Below are 23,590 nucleotides of genomic sequence, written 5' to 3'. Positions count from 1 at the left end.
AATTGTTTACTGTGGAGAAGAGAAGCCTCAGGAGATATTCAAGGCTCTGAACCTGTTAATATGTTTGAGATTGCTACTAACTGAAGAACCAGTGGACATTGGCTCAAATTTAGAATAGAGAAGGCACACAGACAGTTTAGATTTAACAACGTTATACAGTGAGTGGTGACCATGTGGAACAGGCTACCCAGGGAGGCAGTGGAGGTAGATAGTGTGGAACCAATTAAGGGAGAACTAGACAGATATTTGAGGAAGTAGATGATTGAGAGATATTAGCTTTAGGGACCAACAATAGACTGCATACTCTTTTCAGGTCTGTACTTTCTAAGACAGATTTACAAGTGGTAAAATTTAATCATAAATTATTCTGAGGGTTAACCCAGTGCAAGCTAATTTCAATTATTATTCCTTTTCAGACCATGTGACCTGAGTGACCTGGAATACCTGGATGAAGAGTTCCACCAGAGCCTACAGTGGATGAAGGACAATGACATCACTGATATCCTCGACCTCACCTTTACAGTTAATGAGGAGGTGTTTGGGCAGGTTTGTGTGGTTTGTTCTAAAGCAATAACAAGCCTAAACTGGTAAAACACAAAGATTAACATTTAAGAACTGAAAGTGAGACAGTGTTATGTACTGTGATGTATAAGCTGATGTGTATTAGAGTCTCATAGCCAGTACATAATATTCAATTGCAATTATTTTTTGTCACTATATTTTCAGGTAGGGTCCAGTCAATCAGGAGCCTTGCCCTCTTTTCAAATAACTCCAAAATAGTTGACAAAATGGCTACCCTTTGTACTATGAGCAGGGGGGTTGTGAGCATCTCCCTCATACATCCCCTACAAGCCCCCACATGTGCTGAGGTAAATTTATATTGGCCATTCAAGCCTTCAATCCTCGAATTCTGTGTCAGGCCAGCTCTGCACTCCCAACACTGCTCCCGGCCCAAGATCCCCACTACCTGCAGCCTCAGCCCAAGCTCAGTGGTAGTTTAATCTTTCTGTGTTTTTTTTCTCCAATTTTACTGTAAGCCTTTGTTGAATAGATTTGGGCCTAGATTTCTTGCTTGCCTCCTGCTGATTATTTGGCAGATCTTAGATGGGCGGGGTGGAATAATGTTCAGGAATGTTCGCCCTGTCCCCACTCCTGCTGCACCCTCTCGTTTCCAGTTCCTTGGGCCTGACGGCATTCACTACCATATACGGACGGGTGTATTGAAATGACAGGCAAATGAGAGAAATCTGACATATTCCCACTATTTGCATTGTTTGCATACTGGACACAAAGGATGCATGTGAGACCCAGACTTCTAGTGTTCAAAGGTTGGCAGAGAGAGGCCAAATGTTTTCTCAAAGTGGTAAAACCTGTGCAATCGCTCTTACAGCAATGGAATGCACAGGTGCAAAAGATAAGTTGAAAATCTTTACTTAAGAATTGCACGTTTCACTGGCAGCACAGAGGCTGCTTGCACCCTTATGCACAATAACCTCCTGCCCTCTCCCCCCCTTTTTGGGAGGTCCTCCCCTGTGGAGGCCAGATGACCAGCCTCTAATAATCAAATGACCATGAGGCTGGAAGATCATCTGGGGTCAGGGTCACATCTTTGGTGGGTGGAGGTCCTGCAGAAGTGGAAAATTTAGGCCGTAAAATCTAGTGTTCACTTGCTTTTTACCTGTTTCAACTGCTGTGGTGCAAACACTTCCATGTTGGCTAACAAGTTTTGTGTGGCTGTGGGGATCTTTCTAAAGTCCTGGTGCACTCAGCTGAAATTTGATCACCATAGAAACAATTCTAAGAATTCTTTTTTTTTGGCCTCTATTTTCAATTACTGTAAAAATGAAAGAAGGAATGCTGCATTATTAGGGCGTTTCTGACCAGTATGAGCTCCCTTTCATAAAGTGTTGTCTTGTACTTTTATCTTCCACACATACTCTCTTTTTTTCACACTGTCTCACTCACATTCTTTCTCTCTTACTCATGCAAGTGGCATGGTCCAGAACGTCATTAATGTAATTGAACCTGTGCCAGCATGGAGATGCAGCTGATATGTGATCAAGCATCCATACAATCTGACCCAATTTTCACAACAGTACTTAGTACAGTAGCAAAGCTGCCAACAATAATCACTCCCCAGGGGTGGTTCTGCCTTCCACTGCTCCCCTTCGTAAACTTAATGGAGCCGTCATACTCAGCTAGTGCAATGCATCATGGAAATATGCATCAATACCAACAATTAGAGGAAAATACAGCTGATTCCCTGAGGAGCCATCAGAACAAGAAAACCCTATTTATTAGAAACACACAGGCAAACCCTTAATGATACAGAATCAACTTTTGATTGATATATTATAAATTCTAACAATGCTGACTTTTTTCCTCATTGTTTGCACTGTTTTCCCTAAATACTAATTTTGCTTTTCGTAGGTCACAGAACGAGAACTCAAGACGGGTGGTGCCAATATTCAAGTATCAGAGAAAAACAAAAAGGAATACATTGAGCGTATGGTGAAGTGGAGAGTGGAAAGAGGTGTCGTTCAGCAGACTGAAGCCATGGTTCGAGGTTTCTATGAGGTAGATGGAAGTCTCCAGACTAGTCATTTGAATACCTGTGTGTAAAAGCTGCAAGGATCAGAAAAGCAATAGCAGTTACTCCACAGATGCCTCCTGACCTGCTGGGATTTTCTGTTTTTATTCAGATTTCCAGGCATCTGCAGAATTCTACCTTTTATTTTTTTGCATGCAGTTATGATTGCTTATATAATCTCTTCTATGATTGAGGAACTTCCTTTAAAATCTAATTTTTTTAAATTTCTATTTCCAACTGCCCACCTACCACCATCCCTTCTGTCCCCCCCCCCACAATTTTCTCCTTTTTCAAATGCATTTACTCCTTGGTGGTACAGTTCCACAGGCACTGGCTGCCCTCCAGTTCCTCGACCAAGTTCTTAATGTGTGATCCTGGACAGTTGACGAGCCACTTGATTGTAGTGGAGTTCACTGCCAAGCCCGATCCTGTCCACACATGCAAATTTTCCAACAACAGTCACTGGATAGTAATCAGGTGCAGGAATCCAGTCTGATTTTTATCCCCACCCTTCCCCAGCGGCAAAGAGGCCAATTGCTGCCTTGACCGAGATCAGGTAACACAGCACAAGCCAAGGATTTTGGTTTGGATCTTTGCTCATTCAGTCATCCAGGACTAGGAACAGGCTGCCTGAAGTCATCCCAGTCAGGATGTGGTGGGAATGGGGAGGAAAAAATAATTTGTAAAGCAACTTCTAAGTGAAAATGCTGTAATTCCCATTTAGAATTCTGAAATTGATTGCTTAGTGATCTAATGAAAGTCATGACTAATGAAAGTTATGAACCACAAATGAATTTCTGACGCGAAGTGGATCAGTCTATAAATTCTACTTAGGTTGTTTTCTTTGAGATGATGTCATGTGATTGTAATATAAAAACATAAAATATTTAAAAATGTAACGCTCAGACAAGTCTGGGAGTTGCATTATATAATTTGCTACCATTATTACCATTTTTATTTATAGTTAGTGCTGAGTTGTGTAACAAGCACTCTCAAAAAATAGATAGCGTGTCAAAATTTCCGAACGCCTTAAGAAAGGTGCAGAAGGCACTCAACCCTTTGCCAAAGCTGAAGGGGCAAAAATAACAGACAGAAATCAAGGCAGAGGAAGCCTCGTATACCAGTTGGAGACTGGAGCTAACAGGCTCTGTTCCTGGCAATGACAACCTTAAGGTGCTTACAAGCAGAAGGTGACCTTTATGAGGCATACACTGTCACAATTTTCAAGCGTTTTTGTGCAAGATAATCTGTTGGGTTCAACATCACCAGTTGCTCCTGTAAGAGAACCTTGCATTCCCCTACGATCTGGAGTGCAACATTTTTTCTGCCTGATATCTAGGTAAACGATAGCATGTCCCACGTGAATTCTCATCCCTATACCGAAGGCGGGCTGCAATAATATTTTACCGATGCAAGGCCCAGCTTCAACCACCAACTGGTTTATTTATATAAAATTCATGAATGAAGGGCATATAGTTTTCACAGTGAGAATAATCAATTTCTCTACGTCCCTCAAATAGGTAAAACAATAACAACTTGCAATTATATAGCGCCTTTAACATAATAAAACGTTCCAAGGCACTTCACAGGAGCGATTATCAAACAAACTTTGACACCAAGCCACATAAGGAGATATTAGAACACGTGACCAAAAGCTTAGTCAAAGAGATAGGTTTTAAGGAGTATTTTAAAGGAGGAGAGAGAGGTAGAGAGGCAGCAAGGTTTAGGGAGGGAATTCCAGAGTGTTATAAATTGGATAGCCAGATGGTGAAGGATAGAATAGCCAGGAGGTGAACAATGGAATACTAGAGCCTGGTCTTCATTTGCTTCCAAGCCTTTATTCACAGAGATCAACACAGCCCGCACTCCAGATAAGCACTCTTATAAATGGATGCAAGAGAGTCCCAAATTGATACGCACCACCTATATATTTAACACTAATTGATATAAATTATATGGATACAATTAATTTAGGGCTCAGGGCCTGGGCAGCTGAAGGCACAGCTGCCAATGGTGAGCAATTAAAATCAGAGATGCACAAGAGGCAAGAATTTGAGAAGTGCAGAGATCTCGGAGGGTTGTAGAGCTGTAGGAGGTTACAGAGATAGGCAAGGCCGAGGAGAGATTTGAAAACAAGGATGAGAAGTTTTAAATTGAGGCGTTCCCGGACTGGGAGCCAATGTAGGTCAGCGAGCACAAGGCGATGGATGAACAGGACTTGGTGCGAGTTAGGATACGGGCAGCAAAGTTTTGGATGAGCTCAAGCTTATGGAGGGTGAAAGATGGGAGGCCGGCCAGGAGAGGATTGGAATAGTCAAGTCTAGAGGTAACAAAGGCACGGACGAGGGTTTCAGCGGCAGATGAGCTGCTTAACTCACTAGGCCTAACTCACTAGCTTTTGAACAAGTGCTCACCTTCTCCAGGTAAGATTCAGAAGCTGGTCCAGACTCTTAAAACACAGACAGCTTCTTGCTGTTGCTGCAGCAACACAGATCTCCAGTCGTGTCCACGAGAGCTCTATGCGAACTGTTCCCCTTCCCCCTTAAGTCAATGATATAGGGGCTCGGTCCACTGCACTGGCAAACACAGTTAGTACCCTGAGGTGAATGCCTACTGTTTGGAGGTTCCCACATATCCACTGTCGCTAAGCCCCTCCCCCCACTATGTGAATGGAAATGGAATGATGCCATATTATTGCATATTTTTTCTGCATTGAATTGCATCTTTTTTTTTTATTCGTTCACGGGATGTGGGCATCGCTGGCAAGGCCGGCATTTATTGCCCATCCCTAGCGAGATTTTTACAACTGAGTGGCTTGCTAGGCCATTTCAGAGGGCAATTAAGAATCAACCACATTGCTGTGGGTCTGGAGTCACATATAGGCCAGACCGGGTAAGGACGGCAGGTTTCCTTCCCTAAAGGACATTAGTGAACCAGATGGGTTTTTTTATGACAATCCGGTAGTTTCATGGCTATCATTACTGATACTAGTATTTTAATTCCAGATTTAAAAAAAAAAATAATTGAATTTAAATTCGCCAGCCGCCGTGGCGGGATTTGAACTTGTGACTCTGGATTTTAGTCCAGGCCTCTGGATTACTAGCCCAGTAACATAACCACTACGCTACCATACCCCTACTGCCACCTATCTGTCGATCCTACTGGCCCATTTATGTCCTTTGCATTTTTCATAATGTTTGTCATAATTTGTCATATGCTAATTTGGTATAATTCACAAATATCAATATTGTTCCCTCAGTCCCTCTCTAGATCAATTATGTAGATAGTAAATTAGAGCAGCACCAACACAGACCCATGTGGAATACCAAACACCACATTTTTCCAGTCCAAGAAACTACCTTTTACTCCTATCCTTTGCTGTCTGACCTTCAACATGTCCTTCATCTCATTTTTACCAGTTTCGTCTTTGATCTTTGCCCCTTCAGCTTTGGCAAAGGCTGCGACTGGATATAAATCCCTTCAGAGGCTCTTCAATGGTTTGTTGAATTTTTGCCCCTCCTGTGTTCCACTTGCATCCATTTTTCCACTTCCACCACTGGTCTGCACTTTAGACCCATCTTTAACTTTAACTTTGATCTAATCTCCCTATTCATTCATAGAATCCTAGGCTGGGAATTTTCCTGGAGATGTTCCTGCTCTACCACCATAACTTTGCCGGAAGTGAGGCAGAAAATCTGTTTATGCATTTTTCCAGTGAAGTTACAGCAGCGGAGCAGGAGCAGCTCCGAGGACATTCTTGTAATGTGGGTGACACTGGCAAAGCAGCATTTATTGCCCCATCTCTAGTTGCCTTGAGAACATTAAGAGTCAACCATGCAGTGTAGGACTGGAGTCACATGTAGCCCAGACTGTGTAGGGCTGGCAGGTTCCCTTCTCTGAGGGAAATTAGTGAACCAATTGGGCTTTTAGGATAATCTGACAGCTTTAGCAGTTGTAATTTTCTGCTGCTAGCCCACAAATGACCAAATCGATTGAATTCATTCAAACTTGTCTTTTGAGGAAGGAATAGCATGTAATTTCAGCCCCATGGTTCCTACATAATGAATTCCCAAAATCAACTTGGCTCTCATGGGGGAGTGCCAAACAGACATGATGACTTCTCTGCCCCCCCCACTCCACCGCGCCCCCCCCCCCCCACTACCCCGCCCCCCCCCCCACTCCCCCGCCCCTGGGTGAAAGTGAATCCACCCAGCCTACTTCCCAGTTCTTCCAACTCAAAAGTACTAGGACAAGAGGCCTAACTGAATAACCAGAGGGCATAAATTTAAGATCATCATCAAAAGAATGAAGAGAGCAGCTAGGAGAATTTTTTTTATACAACTGATTGTTTCTGGTAAAGCATTCCATGTCTTGACGATGGTGAAAGCAGAATCCATAATAGTTTTTAAAAGCGAAGTGGATAAATATTTGAAAACAAAAAATTTTAAACTGTATGGGGAGGTGGCAGGAAAATGGGATTAAGTAGGTAGCTTTTTCAGAGAACCAGCACAAGGACAATGTGCCGAATGGCCTCATTCTGTGCTGTAAAATTCTATGATTCCATGAATCAAATCACAAGCATTACACTTGCAAAATCAGTCACTTGTCACATTTAATGAGTTGTGCACTATATATATCTTTTTGCAATTCTACTTTGATTGAAAGCGCTAAATAATTTTCCACAGTTAAACTGTTGGCATCTACCTGACAATTAAACTGGCATTTACCCGACAATGTGGAAAATAGCCCAGGTAGGTCCTGTCCACAAAAAGCAGGACAAATCCAATCTGGCCAGTTACCGCCCCATCAGTCTACTCTCAATCATCAGCAAAGTGATGGAAGATGTCGTCAACAGTGCTATCAAGTAGCACTTACTCACCAATAACCTGCTCACCGTTGCTCAGTTTGGGTTCCGCCAGGACCACTCGGCTCCAGACCTCATTACAGCCTTGGTCCAAACATGGACAAAAGAGCTGAATTCCAGAGGTGAGGTGAGAGTGACTCCCTTGACATCAAGGCAGCATTTGACCGAGTGTGGCACCAAGGAGTCCAAGTAAAATTGAAGTCAATGGGAATCGGGGGAAAACTCTCCAGTGGCTGGAGTCATACCTAGCACAAAGGAAGATGGTAGTGGTTGTGGGAGGCCAATCATCTCAGCCCCAGGACATTGCTGCAGGAGTTCCTCAAGGCAGTGTCCTAGGCCCAACCATCTTCAGCTGCTTCATCAATGACCTTCCCTCCATCATAAGGTCAGAAATGGGGATGTTCGCTGATGATTGCACAGTGTTCAGTTCCATTCGCAACCCCTCAGATAATGAAGCAGTCCATGTCCGCATGCAGCAAGACCTGGACAACATCCAGGCTTGGGCTCATAAGTGGCAAGTAACATGCACGCCAGACAAGTGCTAGGCAATGACCATCTCCAACAAGAGAGAGTCTAACCACCTCCCCTTGACATTCAACGGCATTACCATTACCGAATCCCCCACCATCAACATCCTGGGGGTCACCATTGACCAGAAACTTTACTGGACCAGCCACATAAATACTGTGGCTACAAGAGCAGGTCAGAGGCTGGGCAATCTGCGGCAAGCGACTCAATTCCTGATTCCCCAAAGCCTTTCCACCATCTACAAGGCACAAGTCAGGAGTGTGATGGAATACTCTCCACTTGTCTGGATGAGTGCAGCTCCAACAACACTCAAGAAGCTCGACACCATCCAGGACAAAGCAGCCCACTTGATTGGCACCCCATCCACCACCCTAAACATTCACTCCCTTCACCACCGGCACACCATGGCTGCAGTGTGTACCATCCACAGGATGCACTGCAGCATCTCACCAAGGCTTCTTCGACAGCACCTCCAAATCCACGACCTCTACCACCTAGAAGCACAAGAGCAGCAGGCACATGGGAACATCACCACCTGCACGTTCCCCTCCAAGTCACACACCATCCCGACTTGGAAATATATCGCCGTTCCTTCATCGTCGCTGGGTCAAAATTCTGGAACTCCCTTCCTAACAGCACTGTGGGAGAACCTTCACCACACGGACTGCAGCGGTTCAAGAAGGCGGCTGACCACCATCTTCTCAAGGGCAATTAGGGATGGGCAATAAATGCTGGCCTTGCCAGCGATGCCCACATCCCATGAACAAATTTTTAAAAAGTTGCCATATATGGTGCTAACTTGCTGATAAAGTCCTCCCGAGAGCTAATAGTTAATTTGTGTTACAGGTGGTGGATTCACGGCTTGTATCAGTGTTTGATGCCCGAGAGCTAGAACTGGTTATCGCAGGCACAGCAGAGATTGACCTGAATGACTGGCGCAATAATACAGAGTACCGAAGTGGTGAGTATTTCTTTGCTTCTCAGTCCTCAGGAGGCAACAGTTGACAGTCTTTTCTAGTCAGTGCACTCGACTTCGCAGTTCACTAATTTCAGCATTTTTATATTGTACGCTGCAAACTTAACAAATGCAGGATATAACGTTATAGATTGATTTCTTCTTCTGGGGTAGATGTGTTCATGAAAGATTATAAAGCAACAATATTTTTGAGGACAGACTAATGCTAATGTGATGAAATAAAACAGGAAGATTTCTTCTGTTTCCTATTTGTAGCAAAATCGTAAACATATGAATGGAGAACAGGTTTATGATTTCACGACAAATAGAGACCAAAGGAAATCATCACCATTGTATCTATTTTAAGAAAGCAGGTGAAAGGCCAAGGCCCATTATTCATACACAGTAAAAATATATGAATATTTGAATAAAGGTTCCTTCATCTTTGTTCTCTTTCCCATGTGAGAAGAGGAAAGTAGCAGTCTGTTCTTGAGTTCATGCCAAAGTGTACATTTAACTGAAGGATGGCTTCATAATTCTTCAGTACCTTTTCAAGTGAACTTCCTTTTGCGTTTTGGATAGAGGTAGACTGGGGCCTGAAATGGGCAGGAGCTTCAGAGGAGATTCATGGATGTTTATTCATTATTTCTGTAGAAACTAAACCTAGGTCTGAGAGGATTTAATTGTAGGCTAAGTCCAAATTGGGGCTCGATTTTAACTCCTCCCTGCTTAGCAGAAACCAGGAGGAGGGGCCATGTAAAATGGAGCAGGGGACTTAATTATTCCTTTCCTGCTGGCTGATTCCCGCTAACACCCTACCCATTTTGGTCAGGAAGTTGGCAAGCAACTTGCTAATGTGGCCTGGCCGTTAAAATCGGCTGAGCCTGCCTGCTGCAGCTCTTGGATGGTCACGCTGCTCGCTTTGCCGCGTTCCCGCACAGGAGTTAAAATGGAAATTGATTTAAGAAAGGGGTAGAAATTGGTCCAGCACCAGATACCTGCGCAAAGTGGGTGGCACGCCTGGAATGCACGTCCCAAGATGCTGGCCCCCCCAGGATTGCTGAAAATCGGGCCTTATGCCTCATCTAGATAAAACAGCCGAGCTGTGGATACCAATTGGGCAGCGCCCTAGAAAGTTCAGCCGGCTCTGAAGCCTTCAAGTAAGTTTTGGGGTGGGATGGGGAATGGGACAGGCTGAGCCCAAGCCGGTAGTGGCCCGCAGTATTGCTGTTAAGGACTGCTGGTTAAGCCACTGTAAACCCGGAAAAACCGAGCACTGCATGCTCCACCCAGTTAACGACACTTTTGGCGGCTGAGTCCTAAATCAGGCATTGAGCTCCTGGTTAGCACATTCAACAGGCTTAACGCCTGTTTCAGGCATGCACCCTGGGCATTTGGAAGTCGCCAGCTGCCAAATTGGCAGCCAGCACAGTTCTGGGGAGATCGGACACGGTGCACGACTGCCCGAATTTCATTCCCCCAACATTCATTTCCTGCTCAATAAATGAGTGCGACGTGGCCCAATATCTCCCCCAAAGTGTTTATTTCAAGCAACTATAGCAAACATTTATAAATCATAAATAGATGAGTAGAAAAAAAGGAAAATATTAGTATTTAGCATATTTGCCTGCAACCTGCTCCCGTTGTTTCCCCTCCCCTCTCAGTTTTCTTTTTGGTTCTGATGAAGGGTCTTTACATGAAACGTTAACTTTTTTCAGTTGTTGATAGTCCTGCGGTGTATTTCTAGCATTTTCCATTTTTGTTTTAATTTGCCAACACTCACTTTTTTTCTTTTCATCTATTATGAGTTTGTACCAGAATTTGTCCCGTGGATTCATATCCAATAGGAACCAGATTGAGACTGCCCAAACTCATTTCATGAAGGATCCACTCAGTAGCAGAGAGAGAGAAACAATTTTAAACCTATCAGTCTGGGCTGGATTACCATCCATGTCCCAGAGATCAAAGCACACTGTTCTAACCAGCTGCTCCATCAGTCCCATATCTTATTTGGATTTAAAGCTCGTGCTTCACTTTGTGTTATTTCCTTTAGTATCAGCTTGGTTTCGTTTATAGCACACTCACCTCTGATTCTGAATGGATTCTAAGCCCCACTCCCATATCTGAGCACACAATTTAGGATGATACTGCTGAACTGTAGTGAGAGAGTGCTGCATTGTCAAAGGTGCCGTTCTTTGCTGAGACATTAAACCTAGACTGCTTCAGCCTATTCCATTGGGTCAAGTGGATGTTAAAGATCCTATGGCACTATTTGAAGAAGAGCACTGAGTTCTGCTGATGTTCTGACCAACATTCCTCCCTCAACCAAAATCAGTTTAACTGGTCATTTATCTCAGTGCTGTTCGTGAGATCTTGTTATATGCAAAATGGCTGCCACGTTTGCTTACTTAACAAATGTAATTCTACTCCAAAAGTAATTCTTTGTATGTGAAGCCCTTTGCGATGTTTCTAAGAGTCACGGTAAGGCACAAGTCTATATTTATTGCTAATTGACGCTGCTGAGATAGTTTCAATTTCCAACTTGTTTCCCAAATCCAATTCACATTCCACCTTCTGCAAAAATTCTCCTCCCACTGTATGGCATAATCATATTTAATGTTACAAGCTGAAATATGCATTTTATTTTGCCATGTAATTATCTATATTAAAGGTAATTTACCAATCATTTGCTCGAGTGCTCAATCTCGCTAGATCTTCTGAATAACAACTGCATCTGCATAATACTATGCTTTTCTACACAATTTGCTTTCAAATTGATAACCTACTTACTGCCACCTCATCTTCATGATGATTAATAGAGGCAGGATGAGCAATGGCCATAATACTAATTTTTATGTATCTCCACAGTATAATGTTCATTTTCCCCACCGCATCGATCTTTCATTTATGATTATTTTTGCTACATCTCTCCTAATCCCATGAATCATCAAGTCTGTTGCAGTGAGGGGATCATGCTGCTACCTTGGCAAGTCATCATCCTTCTCGTGCTGTCCCTGAAGCCCATACACTCTAATAAAGATACCTAAATTACTTCCATTGACATCTAAAATGCAGATGTTTGGATCTATAAAGTTTTCATTTAATTTATTTTCCTAAGCATCTAATATTGCTTTACTACCAATTAAGTCTATTCTTGTACAGAATAGGAAAGAGATTTGTCTACATCTTTAAATTAGAATCTCCTATCCCTCACAGATGTGCTGACTCAGTCCTCTTAGGAAAAACCGCAAGTGGAAATGTTAGTCAAGACTGTTATTAAAGCTGAGATCTACCAGAACAACCGTGCTGATTGGTGCTTGTTGCAGACAATCTGCTCATGTGTGTAATATCTGTGCCCCCTCCTCAGGTTACCATGATGGTCACATCGTGATAAAGTGGTTCTGGACAGCTGTGGAGCACTTCAACAATGAGCAGCGGCTCCGGCTTTTACAGGTACACAATAGCATTAATTGCAAAATCTTTAACGTCACACGGCTCAGAAGGCTGGAGATTATTGTTGGTAATATTGGCCGACGGATGCTTTTAATGCATTTGTATAACATTTCCTACAGCTCTATATTAACAGAGGAAATAATCTGCTTACTTCAAACGGGTTAACACCTCTGTTAAAGTAATGGATAGAAGATTGTCATAAGAATGCATTCTTATGACAATCGCCAATGGTAATTTCTAGCCTAGGGTGTTAAGGCAAACTCACAATATACCATAGATTGCAACAGAAAAAAATCTTTTCTGATTAAAATATTTTACAATTATTAATTGAAATTCAATATGAAATATTGATTAATCAGTGACTTGAGACCAGTTCTTGTCCTTCTGAATCTCAGTGCAAGATGATGCCAAGCAAACATACGCTTCCGTTTGATTTGCCATTTGTACAAAATGACCTTATCATGAGATCCAGCCTATAAAGCAGATTTTGCACATTGCAAGCCACTGTGGTTTTCATAGCAGTAATGTATGTTTGCTTATTGTATTTGGGAGACAGTTCTTGCTTTTCTTCAACAGTTTGTGACGGGGACATCCAGCATACCTTATGAAGGCTTTGCCGCCCTCAGAGGGAGCAATGGACTGAGGCGATTCTGCATCGAGAAATGGGGCAAAGTGACATCACTGCCAAGGTATTTGTTAGGGAATAACAAGAAATAAATGAAGCGAAATTTCTTCAATGTGTCGTAATAACCTCGATGCATTGTACTTCAGAACTCTGCTGTAAGGGCACGATGATAAGAACTGCTGGCTTCTTGAAGCCCTGAATCAGTGCTGCTTCCTATTTGTCTGCTTGGAGACATGATTTGCACAATGTCGGTTCCTTGCCCACCCACTCCAAGAAGGAATTGTAGTTTATGCCCAGGGCTGGTACCGACCAGCCATTTAACCAATTTGCACTTTACAAATTGCTTAAAATAAGTAGGGAAACTTAGGAAAGAAAACAGCAGATATTTTAGTTTTATTGTAAGAAACACCAAGAACTGACTATTACAAGAAGTTACAGAAAATAGCTGTATGACTACTACTTTTAATAGTGCACTAGAAGCACAGTCCTTTGTACACTGGGGGTTTTAATTTCTGCTGTGTTCTATTTTTAGTGGACAAGTTAGCACATTTATCCCTCCCTGTACCATTTTAACACAGTTGTTAATCTGTTTAGAATAAATGGCTTAATGACTACATTGAAATCATACAGACAGGAATTTAACACAAACACATCAACTAGCACACAAAAAATAGTAATCAAATCCCTAGAAAGTTCCAGTACCAATTGCATCAGTGATCATCTTAAATCTTCATTAAATCTTCAAATCAAAGGAGAAATACAAGTAAATATCTTAAGATCCTCAATAAATGGGCCCCCCAATTTCCTTAAGACCTGGGGCAAAGTTCTGGTATTAATGAGATGGGGCCAGCAATGCAGATAATCAGGCAGGACCTATAAACACCAGGTCTTCACCTCGAAGACATCGTTGTGAGAATTCCCACTGGGGCAGGGACAAATAAAAGTCCCATCTGTCATACTGATGGCCTTAGCATGAATGCCACTGAGGCCTTTTGAAAAGCCTCAGACCTTGCCCAACTAAAATAATTGATCCCAAAGGGGATTGATGCCTTTTGTCTGGAGGCAGAATGGTTCTCAGCGAAGTTGAAGCTAAAGACTTTTCTTCTTTCCTTTGGCCTCTGGGTACCTCAGCTGGAATGGCTGTGGGACTCGGCGTGGCACCAGTGATGGACCCTTGCAGGTGCTGGTTGTCTACCCAGACCATGGAAATGACACCATGCCCGTAATTTGGGGCAGGGAGTACATTTTGGTGCTAAGGTGGATGGGGGTTACATTCCACTGCACTTGCACCAATGGTTTTCAAGCCTTTAGGACAGAATTTTTTTTTCAAACTTCAAAGTAAAACCTGCAGGCAAATTGGACTTTAGTTTTTCATTGATAACAAATTGTAAATCTAGGCTGGAGTTTGCTTTTCTGTGTGCTGAGTGCACTTGTTAATCTCCATTGTTAGTTGCACAGGGATCAAGACAATGACTGAAAGAGGGAAAAGATTACTGTGTGTTGACAGCTACTTATTCAGGTTTACTGAGCAGAACAAATTGAGGAAATGAAATGATAACAAAATTAGGTTTGAAGAACCAGACCCCACAAGCAGCTCAGGATCGTGGAATACAGTAAACAATATTGTACATACGTAGCTTATAATTAAATACTGACTATTACAAATCCATAGCTTTTATGTTTGATAACTGACAAATGTTCAATTAAAGCACCAGCGTTTTACGGGGTGGGGACATGACTATGCTTATTTTTTAAAATATATGACTGTTCACCCTTCACTGACCACAGTATCATTTCCTTACCCAAATTAGAAGTAAAAGAAGGTCATTTTTTTTGTTTTAATCAAGGGTGCTAAAACTTAAGCTAAGGTTCTGTAATTTCTCCAACTTTGCTTTATACATCTGACACATGGGGCTCGATTTTAGGGTCGGGTTACCTGCGGGTTTCCAGCGGGGGGGCCCCGAAAATCCCGATCTCCGATCACGTGACCGGATTCGGACGAAATCCCGGCCACTTCCGGGTACCGCGCTGAAGTGCGGGGCTGCGCGCGAAAGCCCCGCTGGTGGGAATCCCGCAGGCAATTAAAGCCAGCGGGGTTCCACTTGAGAGCACTTAACTTGCTCGTTGTGGTCAGTTAATGAGCTGAAGCAGCTGTCAAAAGAGGAAGTGTGCGATTTTAGGTTCAACGCAGTCAGTTTCCCACACTGGGGGAAACAGGACCCTTCAAACCAGGCGTGTTGCAGCCAGCAGCCTGTGGCAGGTGCCAAGGTGCGCTCCACGGGGGAGAGCCCTCACCCACGCAGGAGGCCACCGCGTCACATAGGGCAACCCCTGCCCTCCACCAACCCCCGCCAAGCCAGAGGACAGACCGACACGAAACCGCAGCCCCAGTCCGAGGACCCACCCACCTACCCTGCACAACCCCTCACACCAACACCTGCCAGATGGGTGGTGCGTTGACATCGTCGGAGGACGAACAGGATGACCAGCCCCAGCAGCCTCGCAGTCCACGCCGTCCGCCTCGGAGAGGTGGGGCCCCCCAACACGGTGCTGCGGCACACCCACCTGCACAGCAGGAGGGAGGGCAACCGCAGAGAGAGATGCGTCGCAGGAAGCACTACCCTCCGCACAGGGTGTACAGAGCGAGGCTCAGCTTCATGGACCTCTCCGAGGAGCAGTGCATACGGAGGCTCAGAGTCAATCGCCAGGTAGTCGCCGACATCTGCAGCCTCCTTAATGACGAGCTGCTCCCTGATGGACCAAGCAGCATCTTCTTACCTGTCGCCGTCAAAGTCACCACTGCCCTCAACTTCTTCGCATCCGGTTCCTTCCAGGGTGCCACCGGGGACATCACCGGGGTCTGTCAGTCCTCTGCACACAAGTGCATAAGGCAGGTCACCGATGGGTTGTTCCGCAGGGCCTCCCACTACATCAACTTCGCCATGGACGAGCGCAGCCAGATGGAGAGGGCGGTTGGATTCCATGCCATGGCCGGCTTCCCACGGGTGCAGGGTGTAATCGACTGCACCCACATCGCAATACGGGCACCTCCGCATGAGCCAGGGCTGTTCATCAACAGGAAGGGGTATCACTCCATGAACGCCCAGCTCATCTGTGACCACCGCCAGAGATTCCTACACGTGTGCGCCAGATACCCCGGCAGCTGCCACGATGCCTTCGTCCTCAGGGAGTCCGCCGTCCCGCCCATCCTGCAGGCACCCAACGCCGGCAACGGCTGGCTCCTCGGCGACAAGGGGTATCCCCTCCACACGTGGCTCATGACACCTCTGAGGAACCCCATCACCGAGCCGGAGCGTCGGTACAATGACAGCCACACTGCTACCAGGTCTACAATTGAGCAGACCATAGGGCTTCTCAAGATGCGCTTCAGGTGCCTTGATCGTTCTGGGGGAGCGCTCCAATACACACCATTCAGAGTGGGACGAATCATAGTTGTCTGCTGTGCCCTGCACAACATGGCCCAACAGAGAGGGGTGCCACTGGAGGAGGCCCCATCCACACCCGCCACCCACATTGAGGAAGGCGAGGGCGAGGAGGAGGAGGAGGTGGAGGAGGAGGAGGTGGAGGAGGAGGAGGCGGAGGAGGAGGACGCGCCAGAGGATGTTGGACGACCCATGCGCCGAGCCGCGACTCACCGGGATGGTCGCCGGGCCAGGGACGCACTCATACGTCAATGGTTCTCCTAGAGTCACACACTGCGAGGCGCTCGCATCTCCTCACCTGCACAGGCGAGCGGCCATACCAGCCCCCTCCACTGAAGAGTGCTGCCAGTAATCCTGCACCCACAGCAGTGTGCCCAATGGGTGGCAGCAGGTGTTCGTCGTCATAATGGCCTCCACGGAACGCAACTATTGCATAAGCCACGGAAGAATGGACGAGAGGTGGCAGGAGTGGTGAGAATAGAGTATTTAATATCTCGAATGTGACATTATATGAAAAAAAAGTACAAATTAATAAACACCCTGGTGTATTCCCTTTGTGATTATAAGGCCTTTGCAATTCTTCTCCGGGAACCCCTACGTGGTGCTACCCCTGTGGCTCCAGCAGAGGTAGTGGCAGGTTGCTCGTCTTCTTGCCTTGACCGGGTAGATGCTTTTGGCGGACGGCCCCTGTGTTTCGGTGCCCGTGAGGGCACCTCCACAGACTGCTCCTCCTGCACCGGGGCAGGGGCAGACTCGGCCACCTGGAGAGGAGACACCATTGCGGGTACTGGTTGAGAGGTGGGCGACGGGTGGGACGTGGGGACGCCTTGAGAGGCGTCCCCGCTTCCATGTCCCCGGTCACCATCATCCCTCTCTTGGCCTCGGCCCACATCACCCCTTCCACCCTGCTGGACGGCAGTTTGGATGGCATGTGTGAGGCCTTGCAAGGCCACCCCTAGTGTATCCCTCAGCCTGTTGGTGGCGTCGGAATGTTGCTCACCCTGAATCCGTACAGACGTTGTGAGGGCCTGCAAGGACTCGAAGTGGAGCTGTGCGTGACGCTCGAGGGAGGCCAGCCTGTCCTCCACCGCAGACAGTCCAGCACCTACCCGCGACACTGTGTCGCCGGTACCCTCCTGTGCCTGCGCCACCAATGCCCACATGCAGGAGGTGGACTCCTCCATCGCCTGCGCTATTGTGGACAATGCGCGCGGCACCTCTGCCAGCACCTCAGCAATTAGCTGGTGGCCCTCGACGACTCTCCTTTTCTCTGGTGGCCCCCTGGGTTCAGCATCTGGGTCCGGCTGAGCAGAGCCTGGAGATGAGTGCTCCCTCCGTCGCGGACCCTCCGCGGCTGCCCCTGCCACCAGGGTCTGCTCATGCTCACTCGTGCGCAGTGACTCACCAAGTGCTACCCCAACTAGTTGGCGAGGGGGACCCACCGAGGTGCGTGTCTCTGCGCTGGTGGATGGTTGGCTCTGATGTGACGATGCACCCTCAGAGACCGCCATGTCCTCTGAGGAATCGCCCTCCACGCTCGCTTGACCCAAAGACGGACCTGCAAGAGAACAGAGGGCACTTTGAGGCATGTGGACCAACTTGACAGTGCGCCTGATGGCAGGTGATGAGACGGTAACTCGCGATCATGGGTGTTGAGTGTCAGCTTTCCCTTACCGGCCGTTTCAGCAGCGACACACTCGCCATCGGCCACCGACAGGCAATGTCGCGTGCGGGCGAGGTCGAGCGCCTCCACCTCTGCGTCCGTGAGCTCCACCACTTGCGGCGGCCCACCTCCGGTGCGTGCCCTTTCCCTATTGTTCTTGCTCCTCTTCTCCTGTGAAGGCAAAACACAGATGTGTGAATGGGTGCGTCTTGCATCGTGAGACGCATCGAGCATCGGTGTGGTTGGGTTGAGCGTGGCGCGGAACGGATGGGAGGAAGCGTGGGCCACGTGCCCATCCCATTGCATGGGGATTGGGGTGTGTGGTAGTGTTCGGGTGGGGTCAGGGACGGTGGGTACTTGCGTGCACGGCGAGGATGGTGAATGAGTGGCTGTGAGGATTGCTGATGGAGCGCAGTGGTGGCTGTGCAGGAGGGGGTTGTGATCTGCTTGGCGTGATGGTGGGGACGGGATGTGGGAGGGTGCGTTGGTGTACTCACCTTGCCAGACCTAGTCAGGTCATTGAAGCGCTTGCGGCACTGCTCCCAAGTCCTTGGGGTGTTGCCCCTGCTGCTCACCTCCGCCGCCACCTCTGCCCATGCCTTCCTGGTTGCGGCGGCAGGGAACTTGCGCCCATCTTCTGGGAAGAGCGTTTCCCTCCTCCTCCTCACGACCTCCAGCATCAGCTGCAGTGCCAGATCTGAAAAACGGGGCGCAGCCTTTCCCCTTTGTTGAGCCATTCTCCCAGACCTCTTGCTTGCAGCAGGAGGGGCTTTGGGAGACTGCCCCTTTAACTGGAGCTCCTACATCGCGTCGACGGTACTGCGCATGCGCAGCCGGCCGGCACGCAGCTGGGGAGCGCAGAACCCGGAAGCAGGGCTTAATGGGTCCAATTATCCCGCGATCGCGTGGGGGACGCACACAATTACCCGTCCGCGTTTTCCACGCTCCCGGAGGACCACCCGCTGGGAACCCGCAGGCCTACTAAATTCGAGCCCATGATGCTGAAATTCCAGGATCCCGGCTCTATTGCCGGAAGTGTGCATCAACAACCATAGCGCAGGGGTGGCATCATTTCCATGGTCAAGGCGGGCACCTGTACAGGTGACAACCACTCTGACAGGGATTCTGGAAGGGCCAAGGATAAAACTCTTTTGTAGAAGTGCCATAATTTTAAAGGTAATCAATGCCCTCTGAGATCAATTACTTTAGTGTCTCAGCAATCTTAGGACTTTCTTAAGGCCCTGTACGGAACCTGTGTCAGGTTTGGGGGACACACCCCAAAGTTTCTACCATGCAGAAAGGGAGTGGGCAGAAAATTAACCCAGGCTCCCAGCCAGAATTTGGGACGAAGCACAAAATGGGACAAAGATCCAGCAGATCCGGCTCCCCCCAGGTGGACAACACTTTTTCTGCCCTTCCCCAACCCAAGAATTTTGGCCCTGTCGTTTTGATATAAAGGAACAGAGATGCTTATTTCAAAAGCTGATATAATTATTGTAGAGCATTCCAAAGAGTTAAATATATCAGAACAGTACGTTGACAGTCTGAGAGTTGGCAGTTAAGCTAGAGTAGGACATGTACAGCAATCAAAAGAAGGAAGCCATCAAAGAGCATGAGAGCAGAAAAGGTACAGCTGAAGTGATAGCAACAATTGCTTTTGGTTATATGTGAGCAGAAATAGTTTGAAGGGATGAATAAACAGGAGAAAAACATGCAGAAAGTCTTGTATTGTAGTGCTTAAAGGGGCTTTTACATTACTGCAGGTCCAGGTCCATGCCTTGGGAGAACAACCTAGGTGTGCCACTCTCCTGCGTTTACTAGCAAACTGGTTCTGGTCTTCATGTAGGCTCGCTGTAGCACGCAGAATGTATTGACACTGTAACCTTTTTAGCACTGCTCCTGCATGGATGAGAATCTGACACTGAGCCAGTCCCATGCAATAGCATGCTTGCATCATGGAGCTACTTTGTGTCAAGACATAAGCACACTAGTGTGCTGAGCTGGCGCTGTATAATAACAAGGGCAATGTGGGAAGGTTCTTATAATAACAAGGGCAATGGGGGAAGGTTGTAGATCTGCCAGTAGATGAGACTCGGCAAAATGTAGGCCATTAGCTGAATAGAGGCTGATACTTCTAGATTTGCTAGTGCTGTCAACTGCACAAGACTTGCATGTTGGGAGATGACAGAACAACAAAAATGTAGAAGTGCCTTAAGAGACTTGTTTTGCAGCACTAGATGTGGATTAAAGCTAGCACCCAAATCTGCTAAATGTATGTGTGGGGATCTATCAGTTAGCTGCTGGTTTGCAAGCAGGCCTATTTACTAATCCATAAAGCACTCTAACATTGAAGTCAGAGAGAAGACAGTGGAACCTCTCCCTCTACCACCAACACCTCAGTAGCGATGTATTTGATGAAGTAGCTAAGAGTTATACAGGAAAACAAGACAGAACAAGCAAGAAAATGGGGCTGATTGAGATGAGTGCTCCAGGTATGTGGCTGATTGGGTTGAAAGGATCAGAGTTCACATTTTACAGATGGGAAACCTAAGACTATAGAGACTTGTGTGCTCAATCATTTCATGGAATTTGTCACTTGCCAGCTTTTTAATAAATTAGATAATACATAGAAGTGCACTTATCTGTATAATATTATAAATTAGGAAAACAAAATAATATAGCAGTCCTGCTAGATAATGCTTGGTTAGAAAGCTAATGATTTTGGAAAAAATTCTGAGGGACGTATTAAACGTCATTTAGAAAGGCACGGATTAATCAACGACAGTCAGCATGGATTGGTTAAGGGAAGGTCGTGTCTGACTAACTTGATTGAATTTTTTGAGGCGGTAACAAGAAGGGTCGATGAGGGTAGCTCGATTGATGTAGTCTATGTGGATTTTAGCAAGGCTTTTGACAAGGTCCCACATGGCAGACTGGTCAGAAAAGTAAAAGCCCATGGGATCCAAGGGAAAGTGGCAAGTTGGATTCAATTGGCTCAGTGGCAGGAAGCAAAGGGTAATGGTCAACGGGTGTTTTTGAGACTGGAAGGCTGTTTCCAGTGGGGTTCCGCAGGGCTCAGTACTAGGTCCATTGCTTTTTATAGTATATATCAATGATTTAGCCTTAAATGTAAGGGGCATGATTAAGAAGTTTGCAGATGATACAAAAGTTGGCCGTTTGGTTGATAGTGAGGAGGAAAGCTGTAGACTGCTGGAAGATATCAATGGACTGGTCAGGTGGGCAGAAAAGTGGCAAATGGAATTCAATCCGGAGAAGTGTGAGGTAATGCATTTGGGGAGGGTAAACAAGGCAAGGGAATACACAATGAATGGGAGGATACTGAGAAGTGTGGAGGAATAGAGGGACCTTGGAGTGCATGTCCACCGATCCCTGAAGGTAGCAGGACAGGTAGATAAGGTGGTTAAAAAGACGTATGGGATACTTTCCTTTATTAGCTGAGGCATAGAATATAAGAGCAGGGAGGTTTTGCTAGAACTGTATAAAACACTAATTAGGCCACAGCTAAAGTACTGCGTATATTTCTGGTCACCACATTACAGGAAAGATGTAATTGCACTAGAGAGGGTACATAGGAGATTTACAAAGATGTTGCCAAGACTCGAGAATCTTAGCCATGAGGAAAGATTGGATAGGCTGGGGTTGTTTTCTTTGGAATAGAGGAAACTGAGAGGTGATTTAATTGAGGCGTATAAAATTATGAGGGGCCTAGATAGAGTGGACAGGGAGGACCTGGAAGTCATTGCCTGAAAGGGTGGTAGAGGCAGAAACCCTCATCACATTTAAAAAGTACTTAGATATGCCCTTGAAGTGCCACAACCTACAGGGCTATGGACCACGAGCTGGAAAGTGGGATTAGGCTGGATGGCTCTTTTTCGGCCAGCACAGACACGATGGGCCAAATTACCTCCTTCTGTGCCATAAATTTCTATGATTTCTATGAAATAAGTAAATATGTTGGTCTCATTAAAATATTGCAGATGTAATACAGATACAGATAAAGATTATGTTGATTACAGACTGCCAGTTGCCATTTTCTTCTCCTGTCTGACTGTTCAGTGCTGCTTAAGTTGATTTGTTTGAGCTCTACCTTCCAGCAATAGCCTTGGACCATTCAGTAAATAGCAACATTTTCATATGAGGAGAAGACATCTCATTACAGCGGTGAGAGACTGGCCATACGTGGTGGACCCCCCCCCCCCCACAGCTTCACCATCAATGAGGAGTAACCATTGAAGCTCCTGGGGAAGGGGGTACTGCCTGGCAGGTGGATAGATGCCATACAACTCCTGTGTCTCCCTCCTTGTCGTTCTTCCACTAAAGGAAACTCATTGTGGTCTCTTTAGAAATGGGGCTGGGGTTGAGAGAGTGGAGCCCCGCAGCGGAAAATACAAAATTAGATGGTTAAACTGTGGTCAGCACTTTAAAAAAAAACAAAAAGAAAATTCAAACTGTCTGAGAACCTAGCTTTCTATTACTTTTTAAAGTACCTGCTGGGTCCTTTAAATTAGCTTCTACATCTGCGTCACCACCTAGCAGTGCTGGAGATTCATTTATATGGATATGATATGTGTTTAATGGAAATTAGGTGGTAGTGACAGTAAATGGGACATGTGACGTCATCATGTCATTATCATCTCAGTTAAATATGTTGCCCATTTTAAGGATGGTGCTTCTGCTATCTGCCAGAAATGATGGCTGAAAATTGGTTGGCTATAAAATTGAACCGGGATAATTGGCAGTATTACCAGAAGTGTCCAGGCCCTAGGATCTATAATATGGGATAAATTATCAAGCCTTTGGAGAAATATGAGCTAATTAGGGCCAGTCAGTATAGATTACTAAAAGGTAGATCGTGCTTGACCAACACTATAGAATTCTTTGAAGAAATAACAAAGGATCGATAAAGAATGTGCAATGTACATGTTTTATATGGATTTTCAAAAAGCATTTTATAAAATAACATATAAGAACTTATAGCAAACATAGTGGCACATGGAATTAATGGAAATGTGACCATTCGGATAGAAACGGAAAGTAAAACGTTGAGGTAAAAGTAAGCTTCATGGAATGGAAAGACGAGGTAAGTGATGTTCCACAGGTGCCTGTTTTGGAGCTGCTTCTATATATATTACTATATATATATAAATGTCCTGGACTTAATAATTGAGGAAGCAATATCAACATTTGCTGATGACATCAAACTGAGGTGTATGGCAAATTGTGACAAAGGTTGCAAAAGATTACAGGAGGGCATAGATATGCTAACAGGGTGGGTAGGCAGATACAGCTCAATGGAGAAAGCTGTGAAGCAATACATTTTGGAAATAAGAATAATGAAAGGAAATACGCCATATCTGGTAAGATTTGAAATAGACTAGAGGAGCAGAGAACCCTTGGCGTGCAGATAAACAGGCCATTGAAGGTGGCAGTAGATCATGCCAGGAAAAA

The 23,590-nt window shown here is 45.8% G+C and overlaps 1 protein-coding gene across 1 annotated transcript in view; it reads left to right on the top strand.

Annotated features, from left to right (window-relative positions):
* LOC137332346 (E3 ubiquitin-protein ligase HECW1-like) overlaps nucleotides 1-23,590 on the top strand; it is a 316,523-nt gene that overhangs the window by 273,548 nt on the left and 19,385 nt on the right. The window contains exons 22-26 of the mRNA XM_067996100.1: nucleotides 417-546; nucleotides 2,431-2,577; nucleotides 8,829-8,943; nucleotides 12,305-12,390; nucleotides 12,967-13,079. Coding sequence (XP_067852201.1) covers nucleotides 417-546; nucleotides 2,431-2,577; nucleotides 8,829-8,943; nucleotides 12,305-12,390; nucleotides 12,967-13,079 — 591 coding nt within the window. The remainder of the gene's footprint in view (nucleotides 1-416; nucleotides 547-2,430; nucleotides 2,578-8,828; nucleotides 8,944-12,304; nucleotides 12,391-12,966; nucleotides 13,080-23,590) is intronic.

This window comes from Heptranchias perlo, chromosome 2, assembly GCF_035084215.1.
Source record: "Heptranchias perlo isolate sHepPer1 chromosome 2, sHepPer1.hap1, whole genome shotgun sequence".
Lineage (NCBI taxonomy): Eukaryota > Metazoa > Chordata > Chondrichthyes > Hexanchiformes > Hexanchidae > Heptranchias > Heptranchias perlo.
This window is presented reverse-complemented; position numbering and strand designations above follow the sequence as displayed.